Raw genomic sequence first — 17192 nt, forward strand, 5'->3', positions numbered from 1 at the left:
AACACAGAAGAACAATATTAACCCAAACTGTCCCCTAAATAAGAAAACCATGCATTCATATACCACCCAGTGACACTCGAAACATGCTCTAAAATAGAACGACTTCGTGAAGCAATTGTACTGTTCACTTGGCAACATTTTTATTTATTCTTTGGAGACAAGGCCTTGCTCTGTCGCCCAGAGTGGAGAGCAGTGGTGCGATCATAGCTCACTGTAACCACAAACTCCTCCCTCTTCAGCCTCTCAAGTAGCTAAGGTTATAGGCACGCCACCCTGTCCAGCTATAATAATTAAAAAAATTTTTTTTTCTAATTATGTTGGCCAGGATGGTCTTGAACTCCTGGCTTCAAATGATCCTTCTACCTCAGCCTCCCAAAGTGCTGCGATTACAGGCATGAGCCACTGCACCCCGCCCACTTGGCAACATTTAACATTTAAATGGTTCAAGTTTCTTGAATTAGCCAGTGGTGAAGCGAACTCGCCTAATCTAGAACAGAGCCAGAAACCTCCCAAGTGTCTTTTGAGATGTGGTCTCTGGGGGCAGAATTTCCCATCAGCTCCAATGTGTTGGTTCCCAGAATTGTCCAAGTAGGCATCTGGGATTAGCACAGGCTCAGCCCTCAGCAGAGTGGAATGAAATGTGGCCAGTTGAAACTCCAGCTCACACACTGTGGGAGAAAGCGCTATCTTTATGTTTAATTTTCTCCCTTGTAAAGTGGGGCTTGGACTCACAGCCTTCAGCCTTCCTAGAGCTGGAGAAAATGACTACTGTCCACAGAGAAAATCCATAAAAACGAAGCTGGGCGTTGCTTGAAGAGTACTTTTTTAAGAGACACAGGGCCTTACTCTGTCACCCCCCAGGCTGGAGTGCTTTGGCACAATCACTATAACCTTGAACTCCTGGACTCAAGCCATCCTCCCACCTTGGACTCCTGAGTAGCTGGGACTACAGGTACACGCTGCCACACCCAGCTAATTTTAAAAAGTTGTTTTTAGAGATTGAGGGGGTCTCACTATGTTGCCCAGGCTGGTCTCGAACTCCTGGCCTCAAGTGATCCTCCTGCCTCAACCTACCAAAGTGCCAGGATTATAGGTGTGAGCCACCAGCCCTGGGCAATTTTTTTTTTAAGGCAATCAAGGAACCTGGGGTTGTTTCACTACGTGCTAGGATCACATTAGGTAATACTGGAGCACAACTTTGTTTATATTGATCCCATTATCCTTTCCTTCCATCCACCCAGATCCTACCCTACCTTCCAGTCCCGCCTTCTCCAGGACATTCAATTACATTCCTTCCTTAAGGATGATTTGCAAGACCTTGTTTAAGCCACTTAACCTCGCTGTGCCTCGGTCTCCATATCTGAGAAGTGGGGATAATAACAGAAACTACCTTAAAGGGTTGCTGAGAAGTAAATGGGAAAAACAGAAACCTTTGAAGTGCCTTGCTAGTACTGAGCACACAGTATGCACTGAAGTGCTTTAATTTCTTACAAATACCAATGTTATTATTATTATTTTATTTATTTATTTTTTTGAGACAGACTCTCGCTCTGTCATCCAGGCTGGAGTGCTGTGGTGCAATCTCAGCTCATTGCAACCTCTGCCTCCTGGATTCAAGCGATTCTCCTGCCTCAGCCTCCCGAGTAGCTAGGACTACAGGCGCGTGCCACCACGCCCGGCTAAATTTTTGTATTTTTAGTAGAGATGGCGTTTCACCGTGTTAGCCAGGATGGTCTCGATCTCCTGACCTCGTGACCCACCTGCCTTGGCTTCCCAAAGTGCTGTGATTACAGGTGTGAGCCACCGCGCCCGGCCATGTGAATGCTATTATTTTACAGATGACTGAATAGGCTCAAGTCTTACTCAGGGCCACACAACTGATACGGTAGACGTCGGACTGAACGTGGAAATATTTTGCCACTAAATGACTGATTGCTCCCACAGTCCACAGCGTGCTGGGCACCATATGGCTAAATGTCTGTGGCTCACAGAGTCCGTGTCATGGAACTTGGACCATGTGTGTGCTGTCTTGAGTTCTTTGGCAGCTGCGCTATCCCACACTCTCCACCTAGGCAGTGAGCTTCTTGAAGCCAGACTTTGTCTCCTACTTTTACATTTTACAGTTTTGGTGGTGATGGGCTTGGGGTGGATAATAAATACTTGTTAATTGATTTAGACAGAAAGTGTAAAGAATATGGTCTCTTAGCCAGGCACGGTGGCTCACACCTGTAATCCCAGCACTTTGGGAGGCTGAGGTGGGTGGATCACTTGCGGTCAGGAGTTTGAGACCAGCCTGGTCAACATGGTGAAACCTCGTCTCTACTAAAAATACAAAAAAATTAGCCAGGCGTGGTGGCGTGTGCCTATAGTCCCAGCTACTCAGGAGGCTGAGGCAGGAGAATCGCTTGAACCCAGGAGGCAGAGGTTGCAATGAGCCGAGACCGCCCACTGCACTCCAGCCTGGGCAACAGAGCGAGACTCACCTCAGAAAAGAAAAAGAAAAAGAAAAAAAAGAATATTGTGTTTTTACTTACTAATGTCTACAACATGAACTAGTGGGGTTAACGTGGTGCAGACAAAATGTTTGTGCAGAGAAAACATTTTGTCCCAGGTGCCAGAAACCCTCTAGGACTTCGGCATAAACATTTAGATTGGTAAATGAATTAAGGCCAGGGAAGAGCCCAGGCCTGTGTCTAATCACAAAGAGAAGGGTACCTGGATGTCCCGTGAGCGCTCGTAGGCCTGGTAGGCCACCTTCTCCTCAATGCTGGCCAGCTCCTGCTTCAGGTTGGCCGTCTCATGCTGATGCAGGTCCGTCAGGTCATGCAGCTGGTCCTCCAGTCGCTCATACCTTTAAAAGAGAGGAGCCGATTCCGAGTGTGACATTTCACAGCACACTGCGAGACGATGTCCTTTCCATTTTCCTGTGCCAGTACCTTTTGGCTTGCTCTCATCCCCTGATGGGCTGTTTTTCTAAAAGAGTAAGGCTAAGCTGTGGGAAATGAGCTTTTGCATAACACTGAGTCCCAGCTCTGGAAAGATCCAGTCTCTGGGGTCTTGACTCTCCGTCCTTGCCACTGACGGTGCACACGGGTCAGACTAGCACCTTAGCTAGCTGCAGTGACCTCAAGATAGAGCTCATCAGCTGATGCATTCGCCAGGGTCAGGCAGGAGATAGGGCTCTGTGGGATCCTGCTAATGGAGGGCCACGACCTCTAGTGACTGTGGTGCCTTCTCCCTCTTCTGCTCTGACACTGTTGTTGTGGTTCATGGCCAGAGAACCCACAGGGAAAGCACCATGCTTTTAGTATCACCTTCTACTCTGGAGTCAACTCTACTATTTCCCAGCACGCAAACACGCACTGATTATGGATTTCAGCTCTTGGAACCTAAGTGACAATACAAAATTAAGCTTATTACAAATTATAGATGGCTCACCACACGGTGTTTCAAAATGTCCAAATCTAGGCCGGACGCGGTGACTCAAGCCTGTAATCCCAGCACTTTGGGAGGCCGAGGTGGGCGGATCACGAGGTCAGGAGATCAAGACCATCCTGGCTAACATGGTGAAACCCCGTCTCTACTAAAAATACAAAAAACTTAGCCGGGCATGGTGTGGGCTACTGTAGTCCCAGCTACTCAGGAGGCTGAGGCAGGAGAATGGCGTAAACCCAGGAGGCGGAGCTTGCAGTGAGCCAAGATCGCACCACTGCACTCCAGCCTGGGTGACAGAGCAAGACTCCGTTTCAAAAAAAAAAAAAAAAAAAAGGTCCAAATCTAAAGGAACAGAAGTACAAAGATTCTCATTCCTGTGCCCTGCCCCTTTCACTGAAGATGATTTTTCTCATATTTGAAACCTCAGCCGGGTGCAGTGGCTCACGCCTGTAATCCTAACACTTTGTGAGGCCAAGGTGAGTGGATCGCCTGAGGTCAGGAGTTGGTGACCAGTCTGGCCAACATGGTGAAACCCCATCTCTACTAAATATATACAAATTAGCTGGGTGTGGTGGCGGGCACCTGTAATCCCAGCCACTTGGGAGACCCAGGCAGGAGAATTGCTTGAAACCGGAAGGCAGAGGTTGCAGTGAGCCAAGACTGCACCACTGCACTCCAGCCTGGGAAAAAGAGTGAAAACTCCATCTCAAACCCCTCTGCCCCTCAACAACAACAACAAAACATTACATAAGGACTTCAAGATTGATGTACTAAATAAAATTCACTTTGTTGGGTAATGCATAAGTGTTTTTCACTTGATAGTTGTTATAGAGGGAAATCAAATACAGAGCTCTGAATTAGTGTAATGACACTATAACGGAAGTCTACTGAATCAGAATCTTAAGATGCATGTGAGTCATTGCCTATATCTGATAATTTAAGGGACCCACACATAAATCCTTCTCTAAATTGTCAGCTAAAGGCCACAAATTATAAAACTTAGAATCATGAAGGATGGAATTGTTGGGTATCCCTTATCTGAAATGCTTGGGACCAGAAGTGTTTCAGATTTTGATTTTTATCAGATTTTGGAATATTTGCATATACATAAGCAGATACCTCAAAAATGGGACCCAAGTCTAAAGACACTATTCATTTGTTTCCTATGCACCATGAACACACAGCCTGAAGGTAAAAGTGTACCATATTTTAAATAATTTTGTGCCTCAAGTTTGTGTTTTTATTTGTGGAATTTTCCAGTTGTGGCGTTGTACTGACATGCCAAAAGTTTCAGATTTTGGAACATTCTGGATTTCAGATTTTTGGAAGAGGGATGTATCAATACATCAGGGATGTACTGATTGCTAAATGCCTTTTAATCCATATCCATATTTGTTGAAAATACAACCATAAGGCATTCTCATTTCAAGCAGATAATCTCTCTGTAGTAACTCATCCTTCTAAAAAGAATGCTACACCTATCACGTACCCACTAAAATTAAAAGTTAAAAAACATGCCAGTGGAATACTTTGAAATACCTGTATCTTTCCTCTTGCAGGGTCTGAGAAATAAAACCATATTCTCTCTTAAACTGCACCTTCAGCGCCTCGATGTCCTCAGCCAGTTGAGCTTGGGTATCCTTGATCTCCCTCAGTTCCTCCAGGATCACGGCGAGCTTCCCCTGGCTGTCCAGCGTGCTGGCTCCACCAGCCCCGAACGACTGGTTTCCGTTACTGTCGGCCGAGCCTGACGTGCCACTCGAACATTCATCATCACTGCCATACTTGGGTTTGTTCACGATGGTAGCGCTGCCCCCATAGGCCCTGGCACTCGCCTCTGGCCTAAACTCCTCTAAGGAATTTTTCAAGTGAGCAATGTTGTCGGCACTGCCAAACTTATTCCGGATCAGGTTGGCAAACTCTCTGGATTTATTGAAAACAAACACAGGTGGAGTGAGCGAGACCCCTGGCATGCCCGATTTGCTGCTCTCCATGCAATGGGGAGCAGTTCGAGATTTCACGTGGGCATCTTTCAAAGAGCGATGTATATCCTTCAGGTGGTCTTTGGAAATGTCCTTGGAGCTCCTGGAGGCTCCATTCTGCTCGATCTCTCTGAGCTTTCGATGATACTGCTCTAACTTCTTCTGCAGCTGGGCGATGGAGTGAGCTGATTTCTGATTCTTCTTCTCAAAGACTTGCTTGATACGTCCCGCCTGCTGCTTGTCCGCGCTGTTCACTAGTTTCAGATACTCCGCAACGTTCCCATCGCGCGATGTTTGCTCAATTTTTATCTGCTCTGTTACCTTTAGAATTTTTTGCTTCAGGCTGTCTGCAGTGAGTTTGACCTTGTGGAAGTCCAGGACGCCATCTGGTACATCAAAGTTGAGGTTGGTGTCTGACCCCCCTCGGCGTATGTTCAGGGGCAGGCTTAAGGTATTCATGTCATGACGTTCTACCTGAGAGAGACAGGAAAGCAGCACATGAAAATCTGAAGTCAAACAGATAATTACTGTGATAGAATCTGTGCACATACAAGATACACACATTAAGTCCCAGATTTTCGAACTACAAGTGTCACAGGATAAAGCAACCGTGCTGTTGAACATAGGGGCGGCCTGGCTCCTTCCTGCATCCATCTACACTAAGTAGCTGTGAGATTTGGATCTCCCAGGGTATCCACTTTTTTGTGTGATGAGACAGTAACCTGGCTCCCAGGGTAGAAAATGCAAAATAGAATGAGGTCACCAGTCAGTCCTGGTTTCCCAAAGTGCCCAGGTAACTGGGATGCCTGCCACGCCCCATTCACTGGGAACTACACCACTATGGGCAACACATCTAACTCAGAACTCACTCACTTAATAGAAGCAGAATCTTTAAAAAAAAAAAAAAAGATGGGGAAAAATAGGAAAAAATATACGAGCAGGTACATCCATCAAACAAGAATATTATTTTCTTAATGGAATCATTAAATAGATATGATAGAATAATATGGTATAAGATTAACTTTAATAACTGGGTAATACAACAGTATTTATATATGGAAACAACCCCAAACCACACCACAGTAATATTAAAAAGAAAAAAAAAAAGGGGCGGGGTGCTGGCTGAAGTGGCTCACACTTGTAATCCCAGCACTTTGGGAGGCCCAGACAGGTGGATCACCTGAGGTCAGGAGTTTGAGACCAGCCTGGCTCACATAGTGAAACTCCATCTCTACTAAAAATACAAAATTAGTCGGGCGTGGTGGCAGGCACCTGTGAGCCTAGCTACTCGGGAGGCTGAGGCAGGAAAATCACTTGAACCTGGAAGGTGGAGGTTGCAGTGAGCCGATATCACACCAGTGTACTCTATCTAGACTGGGCAAGAGAGTGAGACTCTGTCTCAAAATAATAATAATAAAATAATGATAAAACTCAGACCACATAAAACAGCTTTCTCACTCAAGGGCCATTTAGGGAAAAGAACTGCAAGGCAGCGTTGAGTTTCCCAGTGAAGCGGGTGGCAAGTTTGTGCTCTAAAAGGAAAAGGCAGAAGCAGATCATATGCCAGGTCCATGGATGTCTCTCATGGCTTGTCTCGCTTCATTACCATGCCAGACAAAGAAGATGCTAGATTCATAAACATGTAGAAACCGAGGGGTAAGGCCAGGATTTGAATCCAAGTCATCCTAACTGTAATTCTCTTTCCATGTCAGGTCACTCCATTGTTGATACCCCCGGAGGATGAAAAACAGCTCTTTGTAGAGTTCAAACACAACCTACAAACAATTCTTGAGATCCAAACTGAAGCATCTCATTTGTCAATATCCCTTTGATTAGAATAATGACCTGATATACAGTCTTAATAGAAATCAAATGAGAAGCAAGACAATATTCAGTATGTTACCTTATTTTAAGGAATTAGTGGGCTGATAGCAAAAAAATTAGTAAAAAATTAATGAATCTCACACTCAGTGATACGATTTGGATCTGTGTCCCTATCCAAATCTCATGTTCAACTGTTCCAATCCCCAGTGTTGGAGGTGGGGCCTGGTGGGAGGTGATTGAATCATGGGGACGGATTTCTCATGAATGGTTTAGCATCATCCCTCTGCTGCTGTTCTCATGGTAGTGAATCCTCGTGAGATCTGGTTGTTTAAAAGTGTGTAGCACCTCCCCTCTCTTGCCCGCATCCTCCTGCTTTCGCCGTGGGAAGTGCCTGCTCCTGCTCTGCCTTCCACCATGAGTAAAAGCTCCCTGCAGCATCCCCAGGAGCAGATGAAGCCATGCTTCCTGTACAGCCTGCAGAACCGTGAGCCAATTAAACCTCTTTTCTTATAAAGTATCAGGACTCGGGTATTTCTTTATAGCAATGTGAGAACAGACTAATGCACTGAGTGACCCAGACTCGAATATGGACCATATCCAGCAACGGGTATTAACACTTCACCACATAATAAATCCTGCCCAGTGCTCTATTCCAGAGGAGGGAGCACAGCAGCACAGTGGGACACCATCCCAGATGGGCGGGTCAGGCTTCCTCCACAACTTACAAACATTCGTTAGCATTAGCTCTTAGCCTCTCTTTTCCAATGCACAATGTTGTCATTAATTACAGACACTGGTTGCTTTATCTGGCAGAGAAGCACCATATAGGAAAAGCTGGAAGGAAGCAAATGCCCAATCGCTACAAGACTGGAAAACAGGATATATGAAAAAAGGATAAAAAAGTTGTGACTTCACTTGGTCAAGAGGGAAGGATGGGGATAGGGAATAAAGAAGGTATACAATACTCTTTAAATCCTAGAGGGTCGACCACAGGAAGCTCAAGGAATCTATGTACCTGTGGCTCATTAGTGGACCCAAACAGGAACAGGTTCAAATTATAGCAACAGAGAATGCACGAAACTTAGAAAATGTTTATTTTGGGCAGATAGGTAATTAATGGTAACTGTACAATCACTGAGGCTAGAAATTTGATTTTACTGGAGATATTATATCTGATCACGCTACTCTATGTCTTAGAAACTTCCTTTGGCTTTCTAATGGCTACTAAATGAAATAATATAACCTGGCATATGATTCCATTTAGCAGGCATTAGGAAGGGCCTTATGCCCACCTTTCAGGCCTATCTTAAGAATATCTTAAGTGAATCATACAACCTACATTCCCAGAATGTATATGAATTTTCTATGGATTTTCTCATATGCATGATATTCACAATGCCTGCCACCCATTTAGTTATGTTTATCGAAATCCTACATATCCTTTAAAACCCATTTCAAGGGCCAGGCACGGTGGCTCACACCTGTAATTCCAGCACTTTGGGAGGCTGAGGCGGGCGGATCATGAGGTCAGGAGATCGAGACCATTCTGGCTAATATGATGAAACCCTGTCTCTACTAAAAATACAAAAAAATTAGCCAGGCGTGGTGGCACACGCCTGTAGTCCCAGCTACCCGGGAGGCTGAGGCAGGAGAATCGGTTGAACTCAGGAGGTGGAGGTTGCAGTGAGCCAAGATGGCGTCATTGCACTCCAGCCTGGGTGACAGAGTGAGACAGTGTCTTAAACAAACAAATAAACCCATTTCAAATGCCCCTTCTGCCATGAAGCTTTTCCTAGTTCTGGTGGAATGCCCCCTCTCCATTCTGTGACATGCCTGTTGCTCTGTGCTTGTCTTGTGGCACTTCCTGACTCCTCCTTTGATCACCACCCATGCACTTTAACCCCCTGTAGACTGCAAGTTCCTTTGGGGAGGCATGATGTCATAGCTGTAGCCAACTTGAAGTTCTAGTACTCTCGTAGGAGGCTGTCAGTAAATGGTTGTCTACTGAACCAAAGTGCCATCATTCTTTATTGCAAGGAGTCTACCCTGGAATCATTTAAGACACATTTCCATTGAGACAAAAAATAACCTCAGAGGTTGTGCTGGCATAGGCCTGACAATTCCAGGTGAAGACAGTTTCCCAATACCTGGATAATAAATCCGGCACCATTTGAAACCGATTCAACTAAACAGAGATTTTTTTCCGAGTATCAATGTGCAACAAGATACACAAATACAAAGAAGGTCTTTTAAACTTTAATTGAAGCACAATTTATACTCAGAAAAAGAGCACATTAAATAAGTACAAAGTGAAATAAGTACTCGATGAATTTTTGCAAACTGAACACAATGTGTGACCAGCAGCCAGTTAAAGAAACAGAACAGGCGGGGCGCGGTGGCTCACGCCTGTAATCCCAGTACTTCGGGAGGCCAAGGAAGGTGGATCACAAGTTCAGGAGATCGAGACCATTCTGGCTAACACAGTGAAACCCCGTCTCTACTAAAAATACAAAAAATTAGCCAGACGAGGTGGCGGGCGCCTGTAGTCCCAGCTACTTGGGAGGCTGAGGCAGGAGAATGGTGTGAACCCGGGAGGCGGAGCTTGCAGTGAGCCCAGATTACCCCACTGCACTCCAGCCTCGGTGACACAGCGAGACTCCGTCTCAAAAAAAAAGAAAAGAAATAAAACAGAAGCCTCCCTTGTGTCCTCCTTCAATCACAACGACATCACCTCCACCTCCAGGGGCAACCATGATCCTCACTTCAAACAGCATATATTAGTTTTGCCTGTTGTATACATGTATTCTTATCATTTTTCACTCAGCACTGTTTGTGAGTTTCATAAGAACTTATCTTCGCCCTCCTGGAGCTCACAGATAAGACGAGACTAAGTTATTTAAAATCTGGTTGGCATTCTCTATTGAGAAGTCCACAACAACATCTAGAGGTAGAAAGGTTTTCATCCTTTACCTTACCAAACCGAGCAGTAAGTCAACACCTGTTCTTACTCCTTTAATTCTCAACTGCACCAGGGCTGGTCATCCAACTCTGAGTCTCAAGCAAAGCCTCATGCTCTCACAGACCTCTCGTTACAGGACAGCCTTGTACGCACAGGATATGCACAAATGGCCAAATGACTTTTGACTTACTTTACGATTTAACAATGCTTGGCATGTTCTCAAGAATCCAGGTTGGAGAAAGCAACAGCATTTAAAGCCCCAAATCAATCAATCTTACTGCTTGTCAGCAAATCTCAGTTAAAAATGTTTGATGAGGGTATAAAGTTGGAACTATTACAGGCTGCTCCTTTTGCCCTTTTATAACCGTAGCACCGCATGGGATAATTGAGAGACAGCTGTACCCATTGTTGTTAGATGCCTGTAAATTCCCTGAACACAAACTGAAATTACGTGTGAGTGCTAGAAGAAAGCTGTCAGAGTCCTCCACCCTTCGTTTAATCCAGACTTGGCACTGACCCTATATAATACACTACACAGTGCAGCTTGGTTTCAGGGTTAGGACATAGGGAGGACAAAGGTTTCTGATTATCTAGACTCAATGTACACTGTGTGGATCAGGACACTGTGTTCCTGTTTGGGTGCTGACATTTACTAGGTATGTTTTCTTGGGTAAATTGAGTCACCTCTATGGGCTTCCATTTCTGAATCTATAGAACAAGGAGACAGAACCAGACAATTCAGAACTAACACTGCACAACTCCATCAAATGTAATCCAAGCTATCATTACTGTGAGACATTACTGTATCATAAGAAGACCAAGGGCTCTGGAAACAGACTGCTTTGGTTTCCATCTTGGCACCACTCTTAAGAGCTGTGTGACTTTGGAAAAATGACTTAGCCTCTCTTAGCCTCAGTTTCTCTTCTGAAAATGGAGATAATGACTCTTCAAAGAGTTGTGAGGAATAAATGAGAAAATGTATGTAAACTGTTCACCTCTTCAAGTGTGACCTCCTGGCACACTGAATGGTTTCAACAAATGTTTATTACTGTTATCATTTCAATTCCATTCTAAAATGTACCTAAATTCAATTTCATTTAAAAATGTATGTAAAACTGAAAGGGAAACAAACTCCGAAGTGTTAACAGTGCTGACCTTTGCACTGTGGGGTTATGGGGCGGCATTCTTTTGTATTTTCAAGTTTTTAAAAAATAAAACGTATTACTGTTTTGGCAGAAAAGATTTTGCTTTTAAGAATGACTACTAGACTCTTTCAATTCTTCCAGAATACTTGGCTGTTATTACTTTAGATGAAAGGCAGAACCGCCTACTGAAACGCCATTCCTAATTGTGTTTTCTTTCCGGCAGCGGTGACATTTCCACTGTCACCCCAATGCTCTGGAACAAAGGCTGAGGAAAAGCCTGAGTCCCGGACAGACGTCAAAATCTAACCCTGCGCCACCTCTGCAATGAACCCGGCCTCCAGTACAACACACCAAGCTAGATCACCTTACTCACTGGACGCAGGCACAGCAACTCGGTCATCACCAGCATGGCTTGGACACACCGTGCAGGATTCACGGAAGGCTATCTCCCAACACACTCTATATTAACCCGCTAAAGCTCCAGAGGGAGATGAACCAAAAGGGAAGGGTACCAACACAGAGGCATGCCACTCAACCCTCCATCAAACAGAACTAGAATGGGGGCCTCCTGTGGACCCCGGAATTACAGGGACTGTGGCAGGAGTGAGTCCTCTGAGGTTCTAGAAGCCACAGAGTAGCCAGAATGTGTAGGGATGCAGAGTTATCAGAACAATGTGACAGATGACAACTGCCTGCTTAGTCTCAAGGCTGAATACAATGAACCTTTGCTTAAAGACAGGCTGTTTGAGCCTCAGGCATTATAAGAAAAGGGTCAGATCCTTCAAATGGGCTGGCATTTCCAAGGCAACAGGTATTCCCAAGTACATGTGAGTGAAGATTTATGCACAGGTCCACAAGGACCTACATGTTCAATACTTGAAGGCTTTTACAAGTCTTCGTGGCCTTGGTATGTAAGTCAGTATCACTGACATTTTTAACTATTAATCATTTTAGCTGAACTCCATTTCAGGTCTAGAGTCTAGGCAAACCTTGTCCAACCCATGACCCAGCATGGCTTTGAATGCAGCCCAACACAAATTCGTAAACTTTTTAAAATCAGTATGAGACTTTTTGTTTGTTTGTTTTTTGAGACAGTCTCACCCCGTCACCCAGGTTGGAGTGCAGTGGCGGAATCTCAGCTCACTGCAACCTCCGCCTCCTGGGTTCAAGTGATTCTCCTGCCTCAGCCTCCCGAGTAGCTGGAACTAAGGCACATGCCACCACACCCAGCTAATTTTTGTATTTTTAGTAGAGATGGAGTTTCACAATGTTGGCCAGGCTGGTCTCGAACTCCTGACCTCAGGTGATCTGCCCGCATTGGCCTCCCAAACTGCTGGGATTGCAGGTGTTAGCGACCACACTTAGCCAGTGTGATACTTTTGTTTTTTTAAGCTCATCAGCTATTGTCAGTGTTAGTGTATTTTATGTGTTGCCCAAGACAGTTCTTATTCCAGTGTAGCTCAGGGATGCTACAAGATTGGAAACCCCTGGTCTAGGCTGCTCCTATGATATGCCACCCAGGATGTGCTAGGCTTTGCCATCGTATTAAAGTCAAAACCTCAGTGGCTATAAAAGAAAAGGCTTATTCCGTGCAAATGCTAAAAAGTTGGCTGTGAGTCAGTGGGGAGACCCAGGTTACAGTGGGGCCTCTATCATCTGGACATTCTCTAAAAGAGACACTTCCTCCACTCATTACACTGACCCTACCTAACTTCTAGGGGACAGGGAAGTATAATCCTATTACAAGACCAGGAGGTAAAATATCATGTTAGTGACACGTTTAGTACCTTTCTTAATTGTTAAAAACTCTCTGAGGTAGGTTCTACTATTATTACTGTTTTATAAACTAGTCACAGAGAAGTTAAGTAAATTGCCTGGGGGCACACAGCCAGTAACCGGCAGAGCCAGGCTGGAAATTCAGGCTGTCTGTCTCCAGTGCCTACCTGCCTAACAATGACTGAATACTTTTATTGTGAGTCAGGCACTGCACTAAAGATTTTTTAATGCATTCATATATTCTTCACACCAAGGCTTTTATGAAAAACCCAAGTCTTGTAAAGGGTATGTTTCTTGAAGTCCATGAATAATAAATAGCTTAGGTGGGGCTCAACTCAGGCTTATGAAATATGCAAGACTTAGCAAGATTTGTACCAGCTCAGCCCCAGATCCTGTGAGAACCTCTGCAATGCCCTTAACATGGTCACCCATTGTATGGATAATCTGGGCTTGGTTTAGACTACTCTGTCAGAAAATTCTCCCTCAGGCTGAACTTGAAATAATCATGGATGTAACTTTGTGTCCACAGCACTGGTGTGGCTTCCTGGAGCCACACCAATCAGGTTTGATATGGTCTATAAAATCCACTCTTTTTTTTTTTTTTTTTTGAGACAGAGTCTCTCTCTGCCACCCAGGCTGGAGTGCAGTGTCGCGATCTTGGGTCACTGCAACCTCCCATGTTCAAGCAATTCCCCTGTCTCAGCCTCTCGAGAAGCTGAGATTACAGGTTAGTGCCACCATGCCCAGCTAATTTTTTTTTGTTTTTAGAAGAGACAGGCTTTCACCATGTTGGCCAGGCTGGTCCTGAACTCCTGGCTTCAAGTGATCCACTTGGGTCCATATTCTAAAACATAAACAGTGATTTGGTCCAAATAACTTTATGAAGGTAAAAAAAAGCTTGCTGCTTGTATTGGAATAACGCCTACGCACTTACAATCACTGAGAGAGAGAATGAGATAAAAGCAGAAGATAAAAATAAAAGAAAAAGGACCTCTGAAGAAAGAACCCCTGTCCCTAAGGGCCTAAGGAGTGAGGGGTTCATACCTGCCCACGTGGGAAAAGGCAAACAGCAGAAAAACCCTGATCTGCCTGGAGGGAAGGGAGGGCACCCTTCTCTATACTGGCTGATACAGCTGGGAGACGCAGGTACTGCTCAGCATGGCCCCACAGTGGGGTACCTTTGTGTGTTCTCCCAAAAGAACAGGAGCTTTTCTATCACAAACTAGAAGGGTTGTGTCCTCACGCTTCCAGAGACTGGAGGTGCTCGCGTGTTCTCGTGAGAGGCGGGAGAGGGCGCAGGGTTTGAAACATGTCAGACGACGCGGACCAGCAACAAACTACCAACGCTGGAGAGGAGCCCCTGGAGGTTATCGGGCTCAGCCTAGATGAGCGAGTTTATGTGCAAATGAGAAATGACTGAGAGCTTCAAGGTAGATCACATGCTTATGATCAACATTTAAATATGATCTTGGAAGAGGAGGAAGAAACTGTGACTACTATAGAAACTGATGAAGAAACATATGAAGAGATACATATATCAAGGAAGCAGAATATTCCAATGCTGTTTGTGCAGGGAGATGGTTGTGCTGGTTGCCCCTCCACTGACAGTTGGCTGAAACCATTTGTCCTGTATGGAAAATAGGAGACTTTGTACAGTATCCTTTCTAAATGTATAAGACATTCAAAAGAGAAACCTGCATACATTCTGATATTAAGAAATAATTTTGGGGATTCTCCCACTCCTGAAATGAATTGATTTGCAGATAATTCACAACTTCTTAAGCTAAATGGCATTGTAATTTTTCTAAAGCTCTTCCAATAAATAATGACCATCAAGACGCAGAGCTCTTTTTCAGGACTTGTCTTGCTCTATTATTCTCACAATTTCTGATTTTTTTTTTCTTTAAATTAAAATTGGTGTTTCCTCGTAAGAAGAAGAAGAAAAAAGAAATACATAAGATACAGTGGCTGGGTGCGGTGGCTCACACCTGTCATCTCAGCATTTTGGGAGGGGATATTGCTTGAGCCCAGGAGTTCGAAACCAGCCTGGACAACAAGATGAAACCCTGTCTCTACCAAAAGAAACAAACACACCCAAAAGGAGCCAGGCATGGTGGCGTGCACTTGTAATCCTGACTACTTGGGAGGTTGAGGCAGGAGTGTCAGGAGCCTGGGAGACGGAGGCTGCAGTGAGCACGAATCACGCCGCTGCACTCCAGCCTGGCAGCCTGGGCAACACAGGGAGACCCTGTCTCTAAATATATACGTATGACACCACTAGTCCATCTCCCTCTTGCTATCCTGGGGTCACATTTGACATGCACTTGCAAAATGTCTAGTCAGAGTCAGTGAACAGGGAACCCAGGGAAGCTAACTGAACCACCGGATCCCTGCATCCTTGCTAACAGAGCTAACCTATACTGGAAAAATAACTCCAGAGGCTGGATAAGGCTCCTTGTCATCTGTTACCAGAAACATATTAATACCTTCATGGGACACCTACACAGAATATTCAATACCTACATTTGCTAGAAGAAAGCTGCACTTTCCTCATGGTGTGCTGGAGAGAAAAAATCTTAAGGATCTTCATATGGTATCCAGAAGGACATTTTATTAGGAGAGTGTCTTAGTACAGTGTTTGTTCTAATTTGTTTAGACAAGGAACATTTCCTTTCATAGTTCAAGTCTGACAATAGCACACTCTGGACTTTAAATAAGTGCACCGTGTACCGCACGGGAACTGAGTCAGTAGTTTTGCCATAAAGGTTTTATTCCTCCCATCCCCCCTTCTTCCTTTCTTGGCATCACTGACAAAAGAAATTCTGTAGCCTCAAGAATTCTATTTCTGGCCAGGCGCAGTGGCTCACACTTGTAATCTAAGTACTTTGGGAGGCTGAGGCGGGTGGATCACTTGAGGTCAGGAGTTCGAGACCAGCCTGGCCAACATGGTGAAACCCTGTCTCTACTAAAAATGCAAAAAAAAAAAAAGAGCTGGGCATGGTGGCAGGCGCCTGTAATCCCAGCTACTCGGGAGGCTGAGGCAGGAGAATCACTTGGACCCCGGAGGCAGAGGCTGTAGTGAGCCAAGATTGCGCCACTGCATACAAGCCTGGACAACAGGCTCCAGCTAAAAAAAAAAAAAATCAATTTCCTGAGAGCAGGTAAAGTAAAATCTCATTACCCTGGAATTAGGGATCATTCGGAACAGGAGCTAGAATACATATATCTTTGATGGCCCAATCCTTTCTCCAGACACTGCAAATTAATAGTGTAAAGGAGATTAGGCAGTTTTTAAGATTCTCAAAAACAAAATCTTCAAGCATCCTCAAACACTCACAAACACTTGATACCGTAATTAGAAATAATTATCTTCGGCCAGGCACGGTGGCTCACGCCTGTAATCTCAATACTTTGGGAGGCCCAGGTGGGCGGATCACCTGAGTTCAGGAGTTCGAGACAAGCCTGGCCAACATGGCGAAATCCCGTCTCTAATAAAAACACAAAAATTAGTCGGGCATGTTGGCAGGCACCTGTAATTCCAGCTAATCAAAAGCCTGAGGCAGGAGAATTGCTTGAACCTGGGAGGTGGAGGTTGCAGTGAGCAGAGATCGCACCACTACACTCCAGCCTGAGTGATAAAGCAAGGCTCTGTCTCAAAAGAAAAAAGGAAAAAAAAAAAAAAAAAAGAGCCAGGCATGGTGGCAGGTGCCTGTAATCCCAGCTATTCGGGAGGCTGAGGCAGGAGAATCACTTGGACACTGGAAGCACAGGTTGCAGTGAGCCAAGACTATGCCACTGCATTCAAGCCTGGACAACAGGCTCCATCTCAAAAAAAAAAAAAAAGGAAGAAGAAGAAGAATTCTATTTCCTGAGAGCAGGTAAAGTAAAATCTTGTTACTCTGAAATTAGGGATAATTTGGAACAGAGGCTAGAATACACATATCTTTCATGACCCAATCCTTTCTTCAGACACTGCAAATTAAGAGTGTAAAGGAGATTAGGCAGTGTTTAAGATTCTCAAAAACAAATTCTTCAAGCATCCTCAAGCACTCACAAACACTTGATACTGTA

General features: G+C 44.7%; 1 protein-coding gene and 1 pseudogene across 9 annotated transcripts in view; one reads left to right on the forward strand and one right to left on the reverse strand.

The window, feature by feature from the left end:
- The window catches only part of TMCC3 (transmembrane and coiled-coil domain family 3), a 307823-nt gene that overhangs the window by 6139 nt on the left and 284492 nt on the right, over window positions 1-17192 (reverse strand). For all 9 annotated transcript variants that reach the window (XM_005571878.5, XM_065524655.2, XM_005571880.5 and 6 more), the window contains 2 exons: window positions 4975-5891; window positions 2716-2851 (listed from right to left, as the gene is read on the reverse strand). In XM_005571878.5, coding sequence (XP_005571935.1) covers window positions 2716-2851; window positions 4975-5891 — 1053 coding nt within the window. The remainder of the gene's footprint in view (window positions 1-2715; window positions 2852-4974; window positions 5892-17192) is intronic.
- On the forward strand, window positions 14431-14737 carry LOC123567567 (U6 snRNA-associated Sm-like protein LSm3 pseudogene; annotated as a pseudogene).

The sequence above is a fragment of the Macaca fascicularis genome, chromosome 11, assembly GCF_037993035.2.
Source record: "Macaca fascicularis isolate 582-1 chromosome 11, T2T-MFA8v1.1".
Lineage (NCBI taxonomy): Eukaryota > Metazoa > Chordata > Mammalia > Primates > Cercopithecidae > Macaca > Macaca fascicularis.